We start from the raw sequence: 16,342 nt of genomic DNA, 5'->3' as shown, positions 1-16,342 counted from the left end.
GCAGTTGGATTCATGTGTTCTACTGCTGCTCCATTTTTTCTTCACTGAGCCATTATGATCAAAAAAAGTCTTTGTGTAAGTTTTTTTGTTTTTTTAAGTGTCTATTATTTATTAGTTTTAGAGCTTTTTCCCAGTCATGGACTACAGAAAATGAGAGCTTTAAGGGACCCCAGAAATAAAATCTGGTCCTACTTTTGAGAGAAAGAGATACAGAGCATGAGTGGGGGAGGGGCAGAGAGAGCTAGAGACACAGAATCCCAAGTAGGCTCCAGGCTCTGAGCTGTCAGCACAGAGCCTGATGTGGGGCTTGAACTCATGGACTGCAAGATCATGACCTGAGCTGAAGTCAGATGCTTAACTGACTGAGCCACCCGGGTGTCCCAAATCTGGTCCTATTTTATAGTTGAGGTTTAGGTTTAAAGTTAGGTTTAAAGTAGGTCACAGTTTGTGACCTGTCCAAGGTCAGAAACTGATTAGGGACAGAGCCACAGCTGGGATCTCCTGCAGCATGCTTGAAGGGAGGCAAACCTTTTTATCTATAGAATGGGTACTCTGTTCACCTGATTGTTTCCCCTAGAAATAGACCATTGGCTTTGATTCAGTCTCCCATTTTATCATGAAATATTTAAAAAGAAACTACTTACTTTAAGTGCACCAATTTATAAGACATAATCTTATATATCTAACCTATTTTCTCAGTTCCTATTCAATAAATGTTTACCAAGTACCTGCCAAGTTGTGGTATATATACACAGTTGTGGTATATATACACAGACATGACTGCTTTCAAGAGGTTGTCTTTCCAGTTAGAAGGCCATAACACAAAGTTTACACTAGTCACTTTGCTGTGGGATATTGAATTCATCATGCTATTTTATCTTTAAGTATTTCTAGAACATGTTTTCCCTCCTCCTTTCATTTACAGAACAGACCAAGAGGCCTACCATTCTGAGTTTTTATTCTACTCAGAGTATAGATTTGGAGTGGGTAATAGTAATAACAATCCACAGATCAATGAAGAAGTTTAGCTATTATTGCTCCTTTTGTTTCAAGAGATGTTTGCTCATTAGATGAGGTGACAGATAGCTTTGACTTTATCTAGTCCATGGGGTCTCTAGGTGGCTGCCCTAAATACCTGCAGTCGTGGTAGCTGGGATTTTCTGTTGATGTGTGGTGCCCCATCACCATTAGCTTTTGTCTTCTTCTGCTGTGGCTAATTTATCTTTTTCCCGGACCAGCCGGGAGAGGGGGAGGAGGTGTGGACAGGACTGGCCTCCAGACTCTGCTGTCTTCGATAACACGTCCACCCCAGCCGTGGCTCCCCGAGCTGGGCGGGACCACTCTTCCCGCTCAGCTGGGAGGAGCCCCAAGCTGGTTGCCCTGCCCGGGTAGGGGTGGAGAGGAGTGGGTGAACCGCAGCAGATCCCGATCCTTCCCTGGAGACGTCAAAGGCCCCGCGAAGGCAGGCCTTCCGGGGAGGTGGGGGGAAGGGGAAAGTGAGGTGTGTCCCCGGGGCTGAGGCTGTCAGCGCTCAGGCCAGGTGGGGGTGGGGAGAGTGGAGGCACTACGCTCCCCAGGGATCCGGGCCCGCGCGGGTTCCCGCGGGTGGGGAGAGGAAGGAACCAGATGGGCGGGTTCAAGCGTCGGCGGCGGCGGTCCCGGGGCCGCCGGCTCCTCCCCGCGAGTGTGCCTGTCTGCCGCTCGCCGCGCTGAGGCAGTGCGGTGGCGGGCGGGCCGAGGCTGCCGCCCAGCGCCCTGGCCGCGGCCATGCCCGGGCCCTAGCGCGCCTGCCGCAGCCCGCGCCCCGCGCTCCGCAGCCCGCCAGCCCCGCGCCCGCCGCCGCCTCTTCAATGGGCAACCTGCTCGGCGGGGTCAGCTTCCGCGAGCCCACCACCGTGGAGGACTGCGACTCCACCTGGCAGACGGACTCGGAGCCCGAGCCCGAGGAGCCCGGGCCGGGCGGCGGCGGCGGCGGCGAGGGCCCGGGGCAGGAGCCCGAGCAGCCTGCGCAGCCCCCGGAGCGAGCGGGCGGGCGGCCCCGCGCCAGCCCCGCGCCGGACGGAGACGCCGAGGCGGCGGGCGCCGAGCAGGTACGCGGCCCCGCGGTGGCCTCGGGCCGGGCCGGGGTGCCCCTGCCCCTGGAGGAAGGACGTCGCCGGGGGCCGGAGCAATCGCCGAGCGACCCCTGCACACGCAGGGCAGGGGCGCCAGCGGCTGCCGGTCCTTTGCGGCCAGACCCCTCCGCGCCGGCCGCCGTCCCGCAGCCTCGCGGACCTGGGGGCCTGCGGTGCCGGAGCCTTTCGCTGCCGGCCTGGGGCCTGACCGCGGGCACTGCGAGAAAGTCCCTGAGGGCAGAACCCAACTTGAATGGGTGTTTTCTTTGCCTCTGCGGCGCATCTGGGTGCTGCGAAGGTGGGGTGGGAGGAACCTGTCTAAAAATAGAGGATTGTGAAAACCGGTCTAGTGCGTGTCATTGGGAAAAATTACCCAGAATAAGGTGGGACTGCAAGTGAGGAGCAGCGAGCACCCTCCCCTACCGTGGGGTTTACAGCCATTCAGAGTAGGGTTGGAGACCCCCATCCGAAGTTAAAACGCCCTAAGTAAGGCCTTTCAACTGAGGAGTTCAGGGTACTCTGCAGAACTCTTGTATCACCCAGAGACTTGTTGATCCAACTGTCCTTAAATCATTTGGCTAATACAGTTTGGAGGAGAGGTTAGTAAATAGTTAAATACTCCCTATTAACCTCTGACGGACTGAAAATAATTCAGAAAACTTTGGAAAGGGGGAACTGTGTAGCCAGCCCTCTGGAGAAGTGCGCATCCTGGAGGTATGTTAAGGTTTGTGGTTCTGCATTAGGCCCTCCTCTTTATAGCTAGGGGGAAATGAGAGTGGAAAAAAAAAATGGAGCCCAAAGTCAAATGTGACCACTGGTTGCTTGACTGGAGTAGAGGAGTCACCACCTAAATATTACAGCCAAGGCTGCCTCCTTCATCTGGATGATCATCTCTGTTTAGGTGAGGAGGAGACAAAGTCTTAGTGCAGGCTCCATGCTAAACACGTTGTTTTAGTCACCTGCGATTTTGGGGGTTGGGTGGGAGTTGCTGTTTTTAATCCCCATTTTAGACAAACCTGAGGCTTGGAGAGTAGAAGCTTGCCCAAGAATACTCAGGGAGAGAATGATGCAAACCCAAGTATGTCTGTGACCAATGTACAACCTTTAACCTGTCAATATCGTGGGGATCCCCTTGCCCCTTGTGCTCTGGATTGCTGATGGGTCATTTTGAATTGCAAATTCAACCCTCAAAAAGTATTAGAGGCTAGGTTCCAGTTTTTCTCTTTCTCTTGTCTCCCAATTAAGTAACCTTCTCAAAGAAGTCTGGGCTATCAAAAAATTCCAGCCCAGATTCAATCCAGCTAACCAGGTCCCTCTGTATAAAACAGTTTCATAATTAATGTTTCAGTTAATTGTGACCCCAGAAAATGGTAGACCACAGCAGCCCTCCCTTTTCCCCTTTAGTGATTTATTTTTGTTAGTGTCACCATTTAACTTCTTTTAAAAATCTCCTTTTTATTTTTGCTTTTGTTCCCTCTCCCCATAGTCATTTGCAAGTACTACTGGACCTACCTTTAGAATATATCCCAGTCTGACTACTTCTTACCTCCTAGGAATACCTGCTGTATTCCTAGTTCAAGTGAATATTTAACAAATGATGGCGCCAATAAGTAAGATGAGTAAGTCTAGGGAAAAAGCATCATCAGAGGTTAAATTAAGAATTCCCCTGAATTTTATATCCACTTGGACGTCTAAGTGGAGTTCTTAACTATATCGATGATGAATGGAGCCTTAGTCCAGAACTGCAGTCATCAGTCTGTTGGTGGTGTGGAAAGTCAGGGGAGATATGTGGTCATTAAGGAGTGATGAGGAATAAGGACTAAACCCTGGGCACTCCTCAATTTGGAACCTATGCAGAAGAGGAGGAGCTAAAGAGAAGGCTGACAAGAGACAACCAATGAGATAGGAAGAAACCAGTAGAGGTGTGACATCTGACAGTGTTGCAGGAAGGAGGGAGATATTTCACAGGCCCAGTGCTGCTGGGAGGTTGCCTGAGTTGAGCACTGAGAAATGGTTTGGTAAAATGGAGATTAGTTAGTGACATTGAAAGAGCCATTTTGATGGAATGCTGAGGATGAAAACCTGATTGGGGTGTGTCATGGGAGAAGAGGAGGAGATAGGGGTTATGCACAATTGTTTGGTGATATTTTATCAAAACAGGAAGCAAAGCTATGGCTTGAAGGGAGATTTGGGTCAAGGAAGATTGTATATGTTTAAGCTTAGAAATTGTACACATATGTCTGCTGAGGGGAATGATCCAGAAGAGTCTAGGGAAAAAGCATCATCAGAGGTTAAATTAAGAATTCCCCTGAATTTTATATCCTCTTGGACGTCTAAGTGGAGTTCTTAACTATATCGATGAATGGAGCCTTAGTCCAGAACTGCAGTCATCAGTCTGTTGGTGGTGTGAGAAATTTTGATGATGCAGGGAATAGGAACAATATATTAAGGAACAAAATCCTTGACTGGGCAGGTGAGAAGGGAAAGGGTAGAGATTCCAAAAGGAGCAGAAGCTGGAGGAACAAAGACAGATGCTTGCAGGTTGGTACATTTAGAGGTTGGAGGATGCAATCATTCTCATAATAATCTGGAGAAATAGGTAGGGCATGAGTCATTATTGTCATTATCTTTGTTTCACAGATAATAAAACTAAGATTCAGTTAAGTGGTTGGCTTAAGGCCTCACAAATAAGTAACAGAGTTAAGACAGCCCAAGTCTTGGGCTGTTGACATTATACCCAGGTTTCTATAATGCTCCTTCACTTTTAGTGGAGCTGAAATGGATTCATGCCTAATTAGTTGGACTTGCAGCCCAGAGCCTGGAATTCCACATCCTGTGCTGTCACTGAGCTCGAGGGCCTTGTTGAACTTCTCTAAGGCTGGGTTACCTTGTTTCTAAGAGGGAAACACTAATATCTGCCATCCAGGTGTGTCGTAAAAATCAAATGAAATAATATACATGTAAGTGCTTTGTAAATGGGAAAAGTGCTTTCTGTACAAATGTAAGATGATGATTCATATGGTTGTAGCTCAGGCTAAATAGATTCAGAAACTTGCTAGGCAGAGCTATTTTGAAACGTGTGGCAAGGACCAGAATTTAAGCTTTTCCTTGCTTATGTAACATGACAGAGTAGCTAATGTTAAACATCAGAGGATTTGGTGTTAAAGTAAGTATCTCTATACTTGTAGTAATAGTGAGAATCACACCACTTGAAAAATGTGTGAAAATTGCTTGGAGGATGCTAATCTGTCAATACAGATGGGGGTGGGGGATGATGAGAAAGGGATTTGGGAGGTGAAGCTCTTAATGAATATTCAGACCTAAACATTGTCTTCTGTTTCATTATTGTTATCTGTCTTATTGTCCTGGATGACATGGGACACAAAGCACTTTCTTAATGCATTATAACAATACATATAGTTAGAGAACTTAAATCCATTATATTGACCTGTTTCTTATACTTTTAAAATCATTATGGTGGTGAGAATTTTTATAAGTTAAATAGTATGGATGAACTACCACACATAAGTTACTACAATCCAAAGTTCATTCCATTTGAGAGCTTTTACTGCTTTGTGTATATATATTATAAATTTGCTGATTTATGTCACATAGTGTTATCACTGGATTAACAGATTATTCATGCCTTTGTATACTTGTTATGGTGCAATAAAGGATGGAGTTTAGAAAGCTATTTAGGTTGTTTTAAAAATCCCCTTTCCCTTTCATGAGTATTATTTGCCTTTAAGTTCAGCTAAATGTTGCAAATCAATGATAATTTTCTTTGTAGAATTTATTTTCTTAACAATTTTTTAATATTGTGTATTCAAAAATAATTTTGGTCATAGAATCACTTGTGTAACCTCTGGTAAGGTAAATGTCTTAAATTCATTTTGAGTTCTATTTCTAATGAGTATTAATCTACAACATTTGGCCTCCATAGGCTTTTGGTGAATAGTATCGTTTTTTATTTAGTAAAACATTTTAGGACAAATGTTATTGGGTTCAAATCAGGCAAATAGAATGCCAACAAATGTTGCTAGTAGGCATCATTAAAAGCAAATGTATAATATTGTCATTATTCTGAACAGCTCGACACTTTTCAGGCTTTCCTTATGGATGCTCATTATTTTAGGTGTTCTAGAAATTTCTCAGTGAAATTATTGTGCTTCAACATGTAAATGGAATTTTACTTTTCCTTTTAGGGTGGTGATTCCACTGAAGCAACTGCCAAACCAAAGAGAAGCTTTTATGCTGCGAGGGATTTGTACAAATACCGACATCAGTACCCAGTAAGAGTATAGAATGTTTTTTCTACAATGTAAAATATTTCCCTTCTGTTTTTGTTATTTTGTGGTGCTAGTGAGCAAACATGCAAGAAGGGTCCTTGTGCCTTTTTTATATGTCCATATGCTGGAGATTGATGTATTTTTTTCCTTTAGCAGAACTTCAAAGATATCCGATATCAAAATGACTTGAGCAATCTTCGTTTTTATAAGAATAAAATTCCTTTTAAGCCAGATGGTGAGTAATCTGCTACCTTGGTAAAAAGCAAATGTTACATGATAACATACACCTAGTTATTCTTTGTTTATTCTGTGGTCAGTACATTCTTAATGCACTTGTTCATTGGTTGGCTTCACTTTGCTATGTAGTCTAAGGTGTCCCCAAAGCCCTAGACCCTAGACTTGTGAACTTTAACTTGGCAAATTCTAGAGGAATAACTGTGGATTAGCAATACTTTCCCACCATTTGTTCACAGGGGCTATTGTCTTAAAGGTAGTGGGGGCCACTTTTGTGAGAGGGAAAGAGATGAAATTTGTAGAATCATAAAATACTAGATTATTAAGAAACCTTAGAGGAGATCAGATTAATCTTCCTTATTTTATTTTATTTTATTTTATTTTATTTTATTTTATTTTATTTTATTTTATTTTATTTTATTTTATTATTTTTTTAATCTTCCTTATTTTAAAGATGAGGTCACTGGGTTTTAAAGCTTGAATGACTGACTTGTCTGGTCACTCGATTATAGGGTTGGGTCTAGGATCCCCAGTTCAGTATTTTTTTTACTATGCCATATCCCCAAATTATTTAGAACATAATTGAAAAGTAATATTTGTATTAGAATGATCTTTCCTGTTGATTTTTAGATTCAGGGGTCAGGGGTTCCTGGCAGTCTCAGTTCACTGTTCCAATATCCTGGGAAGGGAACTACAGAGACACTACATCTCCATTCAACCCTGCCAAATAAACGGCCTCCTCCTTCACAATTCTACAATTACCCTTGTAAGATCTTTTCTAAGATTCTCTCCCTATAGGGAGAGGATGCATCCACTATGGTAATATGCATATTTCACCAAAGTACCATGCTGTGGTTCATGATGAACATCCTAATTTTATTCAGGTCAAACCAGCAAAGTTGGCTTTTCTCCTTGCCCTTATCTCTGTGAAGTGACCAGATGGCCCTGGCTTCTGCTCTTTGCTCTTAGTGGAATCTGAGCCAAATCCGCAGCCAAGTGAATCAGGGAATGAGGGTCATAGATTGCAAAGCTTTCCAAGTAGCCGGACTGTGTATTCTTTGGTGAACAAACTGGAGGAGGGCTGTCTGAAGGGTGGGTGGCATGTTGGGAGGAGGAATTCCCTGTGTTGTGCACTGAGAGATGCACCAGTTAGAAGTTAGGACTTAAGAACATTGCTCCAATGGCCAAATCCACTGGTCTTTAATTAATTTAATGTTAATTAAAGTGTCCCAAAAGTTTGCTCAGACTTGGGAGGAAACCTCTGGATAAAAGTGTTCTGTTGTATTTACTAATGATAAAAACACACTGTTTTATTTACTAATTGAAATAATATTAATTAAATTATTAGGGTTTTTTAGGACCTGGGGCAAGAAAACCTTCAGAAGAAATGCAATGATTGTTAATTTGACTCTGATTTGAATTTAATAAAATTCACCTAAAGTAATGCCTTCAAATATTAAAAACATTGAACATGAGAGTACTTAACTGAATTATTTTTGTATTTCTAGTAGTGAATTTATTTTTGAGGTAGTAATTTAAAGTAATAAATTCAAACACTGTTATTAATTTTTTGTAATTTTTATCACAAAATTTATTTTGAAATCATGTAAGGTTGGTGGGAGTCAGGAGTTTTATCTAAGGTCACATAGAATGTGTTCTAGTTTATTATATAAATTACACCAACTCACACAATTTCCTATCATGTGGGTGTATCCACACACATACACATACACTTGCCAATAAGTGTAAGCCTGCAGTGATGTATTTTACTTGTGTAAGTAGGTGGAGGGGTAGTTGGAAGGGAGATTATGGAGGTAAATAGTTTTAAATTGCTGATAAAGCCAATAGTATGATTCAAAAACAACTTTTTACTCAGCCTTCCAAGAGTAGGCCTCAACTACAAACTGGTGATCTCTGGAAGAAACAAGAATGAGATGAGTTATATTTAGAGAAATATTTTGTGTTTTGTTTTTTTTTTCCTTAAAATTGACTAATTGGCCACATAGTCAATTGTGAGGACATAGACAGAATTTGAGAAGCAGGAGGATTTTGTTACACAGTTGACCCTTGAGCAGTATAGGGGTTATGGGTGCCAACCCCTGTGCAGTCAAATATCCGTGTGTAACTTTTGACTCCCCAAAACTTAACTGTTGATAGCCTACTGTTGACTTTAAGCCTTACCAATAGCATAAACACTTGATTAATGCATATTTTGTTATGTGATATGCATTATATACTGTATTCTTACAATACAGTTCAAACCCATGTTGTTCAGGGTCAACTGTAATAAGTTCTTATGAGGAAACAATAAAATGTGGTGAAGAGGACTTACTTTTTGGAAACAGAAAGACCTGTGTTCTATTCCTACATTTAGTCTTTTGTTAGTGTGTGACTTTGAACAAATCACATAATGTCCTCATTAGTAAAATGGGGATAATAGTACTGGTTTGGGAGAGTTCTGTGAAGAGTAAGCTGGATGATATATACTGTATGTAATTTGGGTCCTTTTTCTTCCATTTTTCCTTCTTCCCTTCTCTTTTCTCTCACCTTTCTTTTATTCCTTTTTTTTTTTTTTCCTGGCCTACATTCCTTTTTTTTTTTTTTTTTTTTTGCCTACATTCCATTTTGATCCCGTCTTGTTTTTAAAGAACTGTATGACCATCTAGGGCAGGGGTTGGCAAACTTTTTCTGTACAAGACCAGGTAGTAAATATTTTCAGGTGTGTGGGCCATTAGTCTTTATTGCAACTACTCAACTCTACTATTGTAGTGTAAAATATATAAATGTGAATGTGCATGGCTGTGTTCCAATAAAACTTTATAAAACAGATGGCAGACTGTACTTTGTCAGCCTCTGCTTTAGAGTAACACTGATAGACTTTCTGTGATTTGTGGTGCCACTGATTTTTTAAAAATTAGGCTTATTACATAACTGAGCATATGGCATAAGGTATTTTTCTTTTGAAAGCATTATTCCTTGGTGGCTCGGTCGGTTAAGCATCTGACTCTGGATTTTGGCTCAGGTCATGATCTCACAGTTCCTGGGATGCCCCACATTGAGCTCTGTGCTGACAGAGCAAAGCCTGCTTGGGATTCTCTCTCTCCCTCTCTCTGTCCCTCCCCCACTTGCACTGTCTTTCTGAAAATAAATAAATAAACATTTTTTAAAAACAGTATTTTCACATGCTATAATTACATTTCAGAGGTTTTAATATAAAGAAAGATTGATTAAATATTAAAATGTCATCAACAGTGTCTTAAATGTCTGGCTCATTTTCTAAATGTTTACTGTCTAGGTGTTTACATTGAAGAAGTTCTAAATAAGTGGAAAGGAGATTATGAAAAGCTGGAGCACAACCACACTTACATTCAATGGTCAGTTACATTTATGTATCTTGAACCATGTCCTATTTAATCATGTATGTTTTTCAGATAGCATTAATATAATAATATTATTTTTCTAAAAAATAGGCTTTTCCCCCTGAGAGAACAAGGCTTGAATTTTTATGCTAAAGAATTAACTACATATGAAATTGAGGTAATGCAAGTTCATTTCATTTTATATGCGATTACCAAATAATATTGCTATTTATTGTCCTGGTAACTATTGAATCATTTCAGCTGACTTTTTTCTCCCCCTTAGGAATTCAAAAAAACGAAAGAAGCAATTAAAAGATTCCTCCTGGCTTATAAGATGATGTTAGAATTTTTTGGAATAAAACTGGTTGATAAAACTGGAAATGTTGCTCGTGCTGTTAACTGGCAGGAAAGATTTCAGCATCTGAATGAGTAAGTAAAGCCCCAACGGCACACCAGGGGCCAGCATGTTATCTTTTCTTGGTTAGAATTCTCCGTGGAACATAGGAACAGCTAACTAGTAGATGGACCCAGGAATCTGAATTCAAAAGCTAGTCTGAAATGCATTTTATTCCTTGTCCCATCTAAAGCACAACAAAATAGCTATAAGAAAGAGTGAAATTCCAGGTAGAAATAAGGCCATTCTGCTTCACAGCTGTTTCTTCCTGAAACCTCTCTACTGCCCAAAGCCAAGTGTGGCCTCTCTTCCTCTTTATAGCATGTATCTTGGCATTTGTACTTATTTTGTGTATGCATTTTTCCAGCTCCCCTCGGCTAGGCTGTGAGCTTCTTGTGGCACAGTCTGTTCCTCAAGCATGGTACCTTCTTAGACTAAATCTATAAATGAAGCCTATGACATAAAAAAAATCATTTTATAAGAAGGAAATGGGCTTGTACGTTTCTAAAAAAGGGGGAAAATTAGAATCGTCATTATTTAAGTAAAAACAAAAGCCCATTTTTGCTTAATAAATCCTAAAATCTGTGAAGAGAATTTTAACATAGTTTATTTGGAATTGATTTGCTGGGGTTTTTTTTTTTTTTTTGCCTGGATATTTATAACTTTCATTAATACTTATACCCAGAGTTTATTTTTCTTAGTATTTTCTTTGTATGCAAACTGAATTTTTTTCATTTTAATTATAGGGTGGCTTATGAATGCTGGACCATAAAACCAGCAGCTTTAAAGCATTTTTTTTAAGCACATTATAATTAGCCGAACTGGGCAAGTACTAAGAGAAAAAAAAAAAAAAGCTAACCTAAGAAATTTTTCTTTGCTGAAAACAGTTTTGAGCATCAATTAACTGAATTTTTTGGTGTTTTTCTAGAACTTTCATCTTGCTTTGCTAAAATGAGTATAAGTATTAATGTTTAAGCCTTCTTTTTACTTTATTAGTTATAATCAACACTATTAAAATGGTAGCTTGTACTAAAACACTGAAGATATGGGCATAAAGCTTTATGATCCTGACTAGAAGACCCATTAACTCATAACTCAAGTTAAATTTGATATATATAGGGCACTTATAGCAGAAGTATATTATGCCTCTGCCTAAGCAATGAGGGTCGCTGTCTTTGCACAGAATTTCTAAGCACTTAATGTCCCACTGTCAATGAAAGCTGTATGCAAATAGCCTATTGATATGTAGGATGGTAAACTTTTATTTTAGAGCATCTCCATCCCCAACTTGTTAATTTTGGTTGGAATAGAAATCTTGTTTAGTAACTGTTTGTTGAATGAATAAACACTGAACAAAATAACATTTGCCAGCTTAAATCCTCCTTGGGGTTTTATTTTCAGATCCTCTAACTGACAGTTGGAAACAGAACCCTTCTGAAGGTTTTAATTAAAATGATCTCCTGGCTTGGGTCAGGGGAAAGGAGCCTTGAATTAACTGTCATATTCCCTTTGCCTCATTCAGATCCTTTTCTTTCTGCCACCCACTGTCTCTCGTTTTTCTTTCCCTGGGTGTTGCACAGAGCTTTTATTTGTGTTTTAATCTGTATGACATCTTGAGTTTTTTAGAGTAGGCAGGAAACTCAATATATTTATAGTAGCCCAGCGGACCAAAAAAAAACTGAATGAAAGTGAAATGAAATAATGTTCAGTGAACAAGTGACCATGACTAAAAGAAGTGAAATATTTTTGAACATGAGAATACAAACATATAGATCAACCACTAAGCTGTATTTCCAGTTTTATTTGTAATCACCTTAGATTACTGAGCCATATTTTAGACCCAGGAATTGCTTCTAACTTTTATCTCCTGTCTCCTGGTTCTTGCCTTTTGTGTATTCTCTCTTCACCTACCTAGTCTTCCTGACTTTTTCAGGGCAATTTACTGCCCTTACTTCTGTTGGGAAGCCCAGCTTCTCCCTTTTATCTGCTTTGCAACCCCAGAGGCTGCTTACAATATTGGGTGGGTTTCAGCTGGTGTCCTCTCTTCCTTTTTGTCTTCATTTGCGAAATTTATTTCAAATCATACTGACACACTCAATTTCTTTCTTGTACAATTTTGTTCCATAGTCCTGATTTTCATTCTCTTGAACTCAGTGTAAATATTGGGTTGTTGTGTACATATTTTATGTAATGTAAATATTTTAAATTGAAGAGTGCATAGATACAGATAAATGTGTACAGAAATTTTATCTTGGTCATTTGTCTTCGACTGGATGTTTGCAATTGAGCTGGTTGCAAACATAGACAATTTTGTTGGATTATATAACTCATCTTGGGGATTTTTTAGAAAAATGTTTCCTCGCTTTTCCATGTATCTCTTTTTCATAGATTTATGAAGCAGATGTTGCTTAAGTTTTTGGAGAGTATATACCCCATACTAACCTAACACTAAGTCATCTCTGCTATTAATGGCAGATTGCCTTAACCTCATTCAAATTTGTGTTGTCTCAGAAGACTCTTAACTTCTCCACTATTAAAAAATATAGATTCATGAGGCTGAAATATATCTCTGCTGTGTTTTACCTTTTGGCCTCAAAGAGTTGAATATTAAGATAATACTTTTGTAGGAAACATCCAGAAGAATGGGGATGATAAAAACTGCCAGACTTGTCTTTTTCAGTGTTTATCTATCCTGACTCATTAAGAATTTTGTTTTGTCCAGACAAACTTTATTATTAAAATGTAAGGCTATAGAACCACCCCCTTTTGTCCCTCAAGTAATTTAACATCCTTCTTCACCCTTCCCAAATAATTAGCTAGTTATTTATAAGCGAAATGCTGTAAGTACTTCTGGAAACCAAAGCAGGTATATGCATTGCTTGTATAAAGTTCAATGTCTGATGTATAAAACAGATTTTAGGAAGTTAGAAATAAGTGGTTGTTATGGTTGCGTGTCAATATTGGGTAAATAAATACCTGAGCTGCTGATGGCACATGATTAATATGTGTAGCTGAAGATTCTTTTAGGATGTGGCCAGGTATTTGTAAATGAGGCAACTATTGGCCCAGTGATGTAGGGTAGGTATATTGTGAATTATGATAGATAAGCTTGAAAAGCATTCATCTGATAACGGCCTTAGTTTGAGGACAGAGAAGAAGTTTGTGCAATTTGGGGAAAAAGGCATCTTGGGAGTCTATGCCATTAGAAGCAAAATTTAAAATTCTCCGGGAAAAAGGAGAGAGAAGGCATAGATGGAAGACAATTAGGTAATTAAGTGGGGATAGGTACATATATGGTGGTCCTTAGTACCAGATTTAAATAATAGCAATAATATTGATTTTAAATAGTATCTAATATTTTTTAAGTTCTACATGCCCTGAACATGTCTCAACTCATTTTATTCTTCTAAAAGTCCATTGAAATATTGACCATTTCCCCTACTTTACAGGTGAGCATATTGAGTCAGAAGAAGATACCATAATTTCTTATAGCTGTATGTGGCAGAGCCATGGTATAAACTCTAGGTCTGACTTCAGAGCCCATGCTGTTAACTGTGTTCTGCTAAATAAGTCAGTTTTGCAGCCTTTGTCAGAATTGTTCCAGTAAAGTAGAGTGGATATTGTTGCTTACCTTATGACTTGGCCAGTGTGGTGGATTTTTCTGACACTCTAAATCATACCTTCAGCTGATAGCTGATGTTGCATTCATGTTTGGGACTAGTTACCTGTGGTGGGCATGGTACAGCAGGCGTCGTTGCAAATAAATGCTCTAGTAGATCACATCCTTGGTGTATTCAACATTAAACAACAATTCAACATGAGTGGGAATAAATTTTAGACCTAAATATCTCTCAAATATGAAGAAACAAGAGGAATTTATATTTCACATTTGAATTTCACATAGATTGGCATTACATTGAAGTATAAGAGTTTAATAACTTCTAATTTATTATGGTGTCTAATATGACTTTCACTAAAATTGTAATGCATATTTCCATGGCTTACAGTTCCATTAAAAATGATTTTTCTAATACTTTTTATTCCCCTACTTTCCCTCACCTGATTTCCCCGCTACATTTTTTGTTCAATCCTCTCTTCCAGGTCCCAGCACAACTATTTACGAATCACTCGTATTCTCAAAAGCCTTGGTGAGCTTGGATATGAAAGTTTTAAATCTCCACTTGTAAAATTTATTCTTCATGAAGCTCTTGTAGAAAACACTATTCCCAATATTAAACAGAGTGCTCTGGAGTATTTTGTTTATACAATTAGAGACAGGAGAGAGAGGAGAAAGCTCCTACGGTTTGCCCAGAAACATTACACGCCTTCAGAGAATTTTATCTGGGGACCGCCAAGGAAAGAACAGTCAGAGGGAAGCAAAGCCCAGAAAATGCCTGCCCCTCCCACCTCTGGTCATATCAGTCAAACTTCTATGCACAAAAAATCCAAGGACTCTAAAAATTCCTCCTCAGCTATTCATTTGAATAGCAAAACAGCTGAAGAAAAAAAAGCGGCACCTGGAGGGGCTGGAGAAGAGGCAGACAGGCCTAGCACAGAGCCCAGCAGTGAAGCCACCAAGTCAAAGACAGAGGACGGTAATGCTGAAAATTCAAATTCTCAACTGGAAAAAGCAGTCAGCCATCCTACAGAGAGGAAGGAAATTGCAGTTCCTCCTGAAAAAGATGAAGAAGGTGAAAATCACAACAAAGACTGTGAAAATCCTGGAAATACAGGCTCCCCTGATGATGTACCATTACAGTGAATTATCAGAAAACCCGCAAACGTGTATAGGTAAGGGAGGAAAAACTGTACAATATATCCTGAAGAACAGAGGTCATTTCAAATTTTAGCTATCTGTTTGTAATTTCTGTTGTAAACAGTTTGTTGTTGGTTTTTTATTTTGAATGATAATGAATTTAATATTTAGTAAGAAGTTTTAAGCAGGACCCAATAAATGAATGTATTCTCTAACACTTTTAGGATGTGAGTTTCCAAGTTCTGTACATAATAATTGCTTTTAAATTATTTTCAGTGTATGTGGAAATAATCATGTAGTATTTGATATATCAAATAAATTCTTTTGGGAGATTACGGTCTACATGAAGAAAATCAAGAGGATAAATTTCATTATTTTGCCACATAATTGCCCAATTTATGGATTCATAAAGCTGGGAAAACAAATTTAGTCGATTCAAATGTATTCAGAAAGTAATTTGGAATCTTCATTACAACACCTCAAGATGTTTCTTTTTAAATTCTGGTATGTGAAATGGATATTCTTAGGAAGCCATAATCACCCAGCCCATTTCTTGGGCTTTCCACTGTCCTTTCCTCTTTTCCTGTCTCTGCACTTGCCTTCATTTGCCATCTTTGTAGGCCAGCATGTGCATTTCTAGGGTACATTCCAGTGATCCCCTGTACTGAAATTTAAATCAAACAGAGGGGCACTTTTAACTGTATGATATCAAGAATTTGCTTTTTTAAAATAATAAAAATGTTTTTCTATGTTAAATGCTTAAAAACAAATTTTGATGCAAAAGTCCAAGAAAAGGATTTTGCTTTTATGGCTGTTCCATATAAATTCGGTGCTTGTTTCTGAATGCAAATGACTAAAGAATTCAAAAATAAGGAAAGAAAATACACATTTTTAAATAGCATGCTTCTTACACTGGTAACAAGGCAGTGGTCCCTAAAACCTTGACTATCTCAGTGTTCTGTGGGCTGTGAAATTAACAATATTGCTTAGTCCAGTGTATCTTTAAAAAAGAAAACAATTTGATGTATCTCTAAGTAGTCAAACCTTGAAATTCAGAACATTTAAAATTCTGTATTCTCAGTTTTAGCAAGCACTTATTGTGTTAATATTGGTTAAGAGTACGTAGTTTTACTTTCTGTAATATTATTACTAATGTTACACATCAGAAAATAATCACTGTGATGAGAACTTCAAAG

At 39.3% G+C, this 16,342-nt stretch overlaps 1 protein-coding gene across 2 annotated transcripts; it reads left to right on the top strand.

Moving 5' to 3' along the window:
- Positions 1-1,535: 1,535 nt before the first annotated feature.
- Positions 1,536-15,363, top strand: OGFRL1 (opioid growth factor receptor like 1). 2 transcript variants are annotated; one of them, XM_027057468.2, is made up of 7 exons: positions 1,536-2,090; positions 6,320-6,406; positions 6,560-6,638; positions 9,933-10,011; positions 10,108-10,174; positions 10,280-10,425; positions 14,492-15,363. In XM_027057468.2, the coding sequence occupies exons 1-7, from the start codon at positions 1,851-1,853 to the stop codon at positions 15,150-15,152; spliced, it is 1,359 nt and encodes a 452-aa protein (XP_026913269.1). In that variant the 5' UTR covers positions 1,536-1,850; the 3' UTR covers positions 15,153-15,363. The 2 variants fall into 2 exon arrangements, with proteins under 2 accessions (XP_026913269.1, XP_026913267.1); XM_027057466.2 differs by having other exon boundaries at positions 6,557-6,638.
- Positions 15,364-16,342: the final 979 nt, after the last annotated feature.

The sequence above is a fragment of the Acinonyx jubatus genome, chromosome B2 (genome assembly GCF_027475565.1).
Source record: "Acinonyx jubatus isolate Ajub_Pintada_27869175 chromosome B2, VMU_Ajub_asm_v1.0, whole genome shotgun sequence".
NCBI lineage: Eukaryota > Metazoa > Chordata > Mammalia > Carnivora > Felidae > Acinonyx > Acinonyx jubatus.
The sequence above is the reverse complement of the archived record's forward strand: the minus strand, read 5'-3'. Positions and strand labels throughout refer to the sequence as shown.

What these genes read in the sequence shown, in the direction of transcription:
- OGFRL1 (XM_027057466.2), top strand. Translation starts at nt 1,851, where the DNA reads ATGGGCAACCTGCTCGGCGGGGTCAGCTTCCGCGAGCCCACCACCGTG. An exon ending in AGGCGGCGGGCGCCGAGCAG is followed by an intron (nt 2,091 to 6,319) that starts GTACGCGGCCCC and finishes TTTTCCTTTTAG; the next exon opens with GGTGGTGATTCCACTGAAGC. An exon ending in AATTCCTTTTAAGCCAGATG is followed by an intron (nt 6,639 to 9,932) that starts GTGAGTAATCTG and finishes TTTACTGTCTAG; the next exon opens with GTGTTTACATTGAAGAAGTT.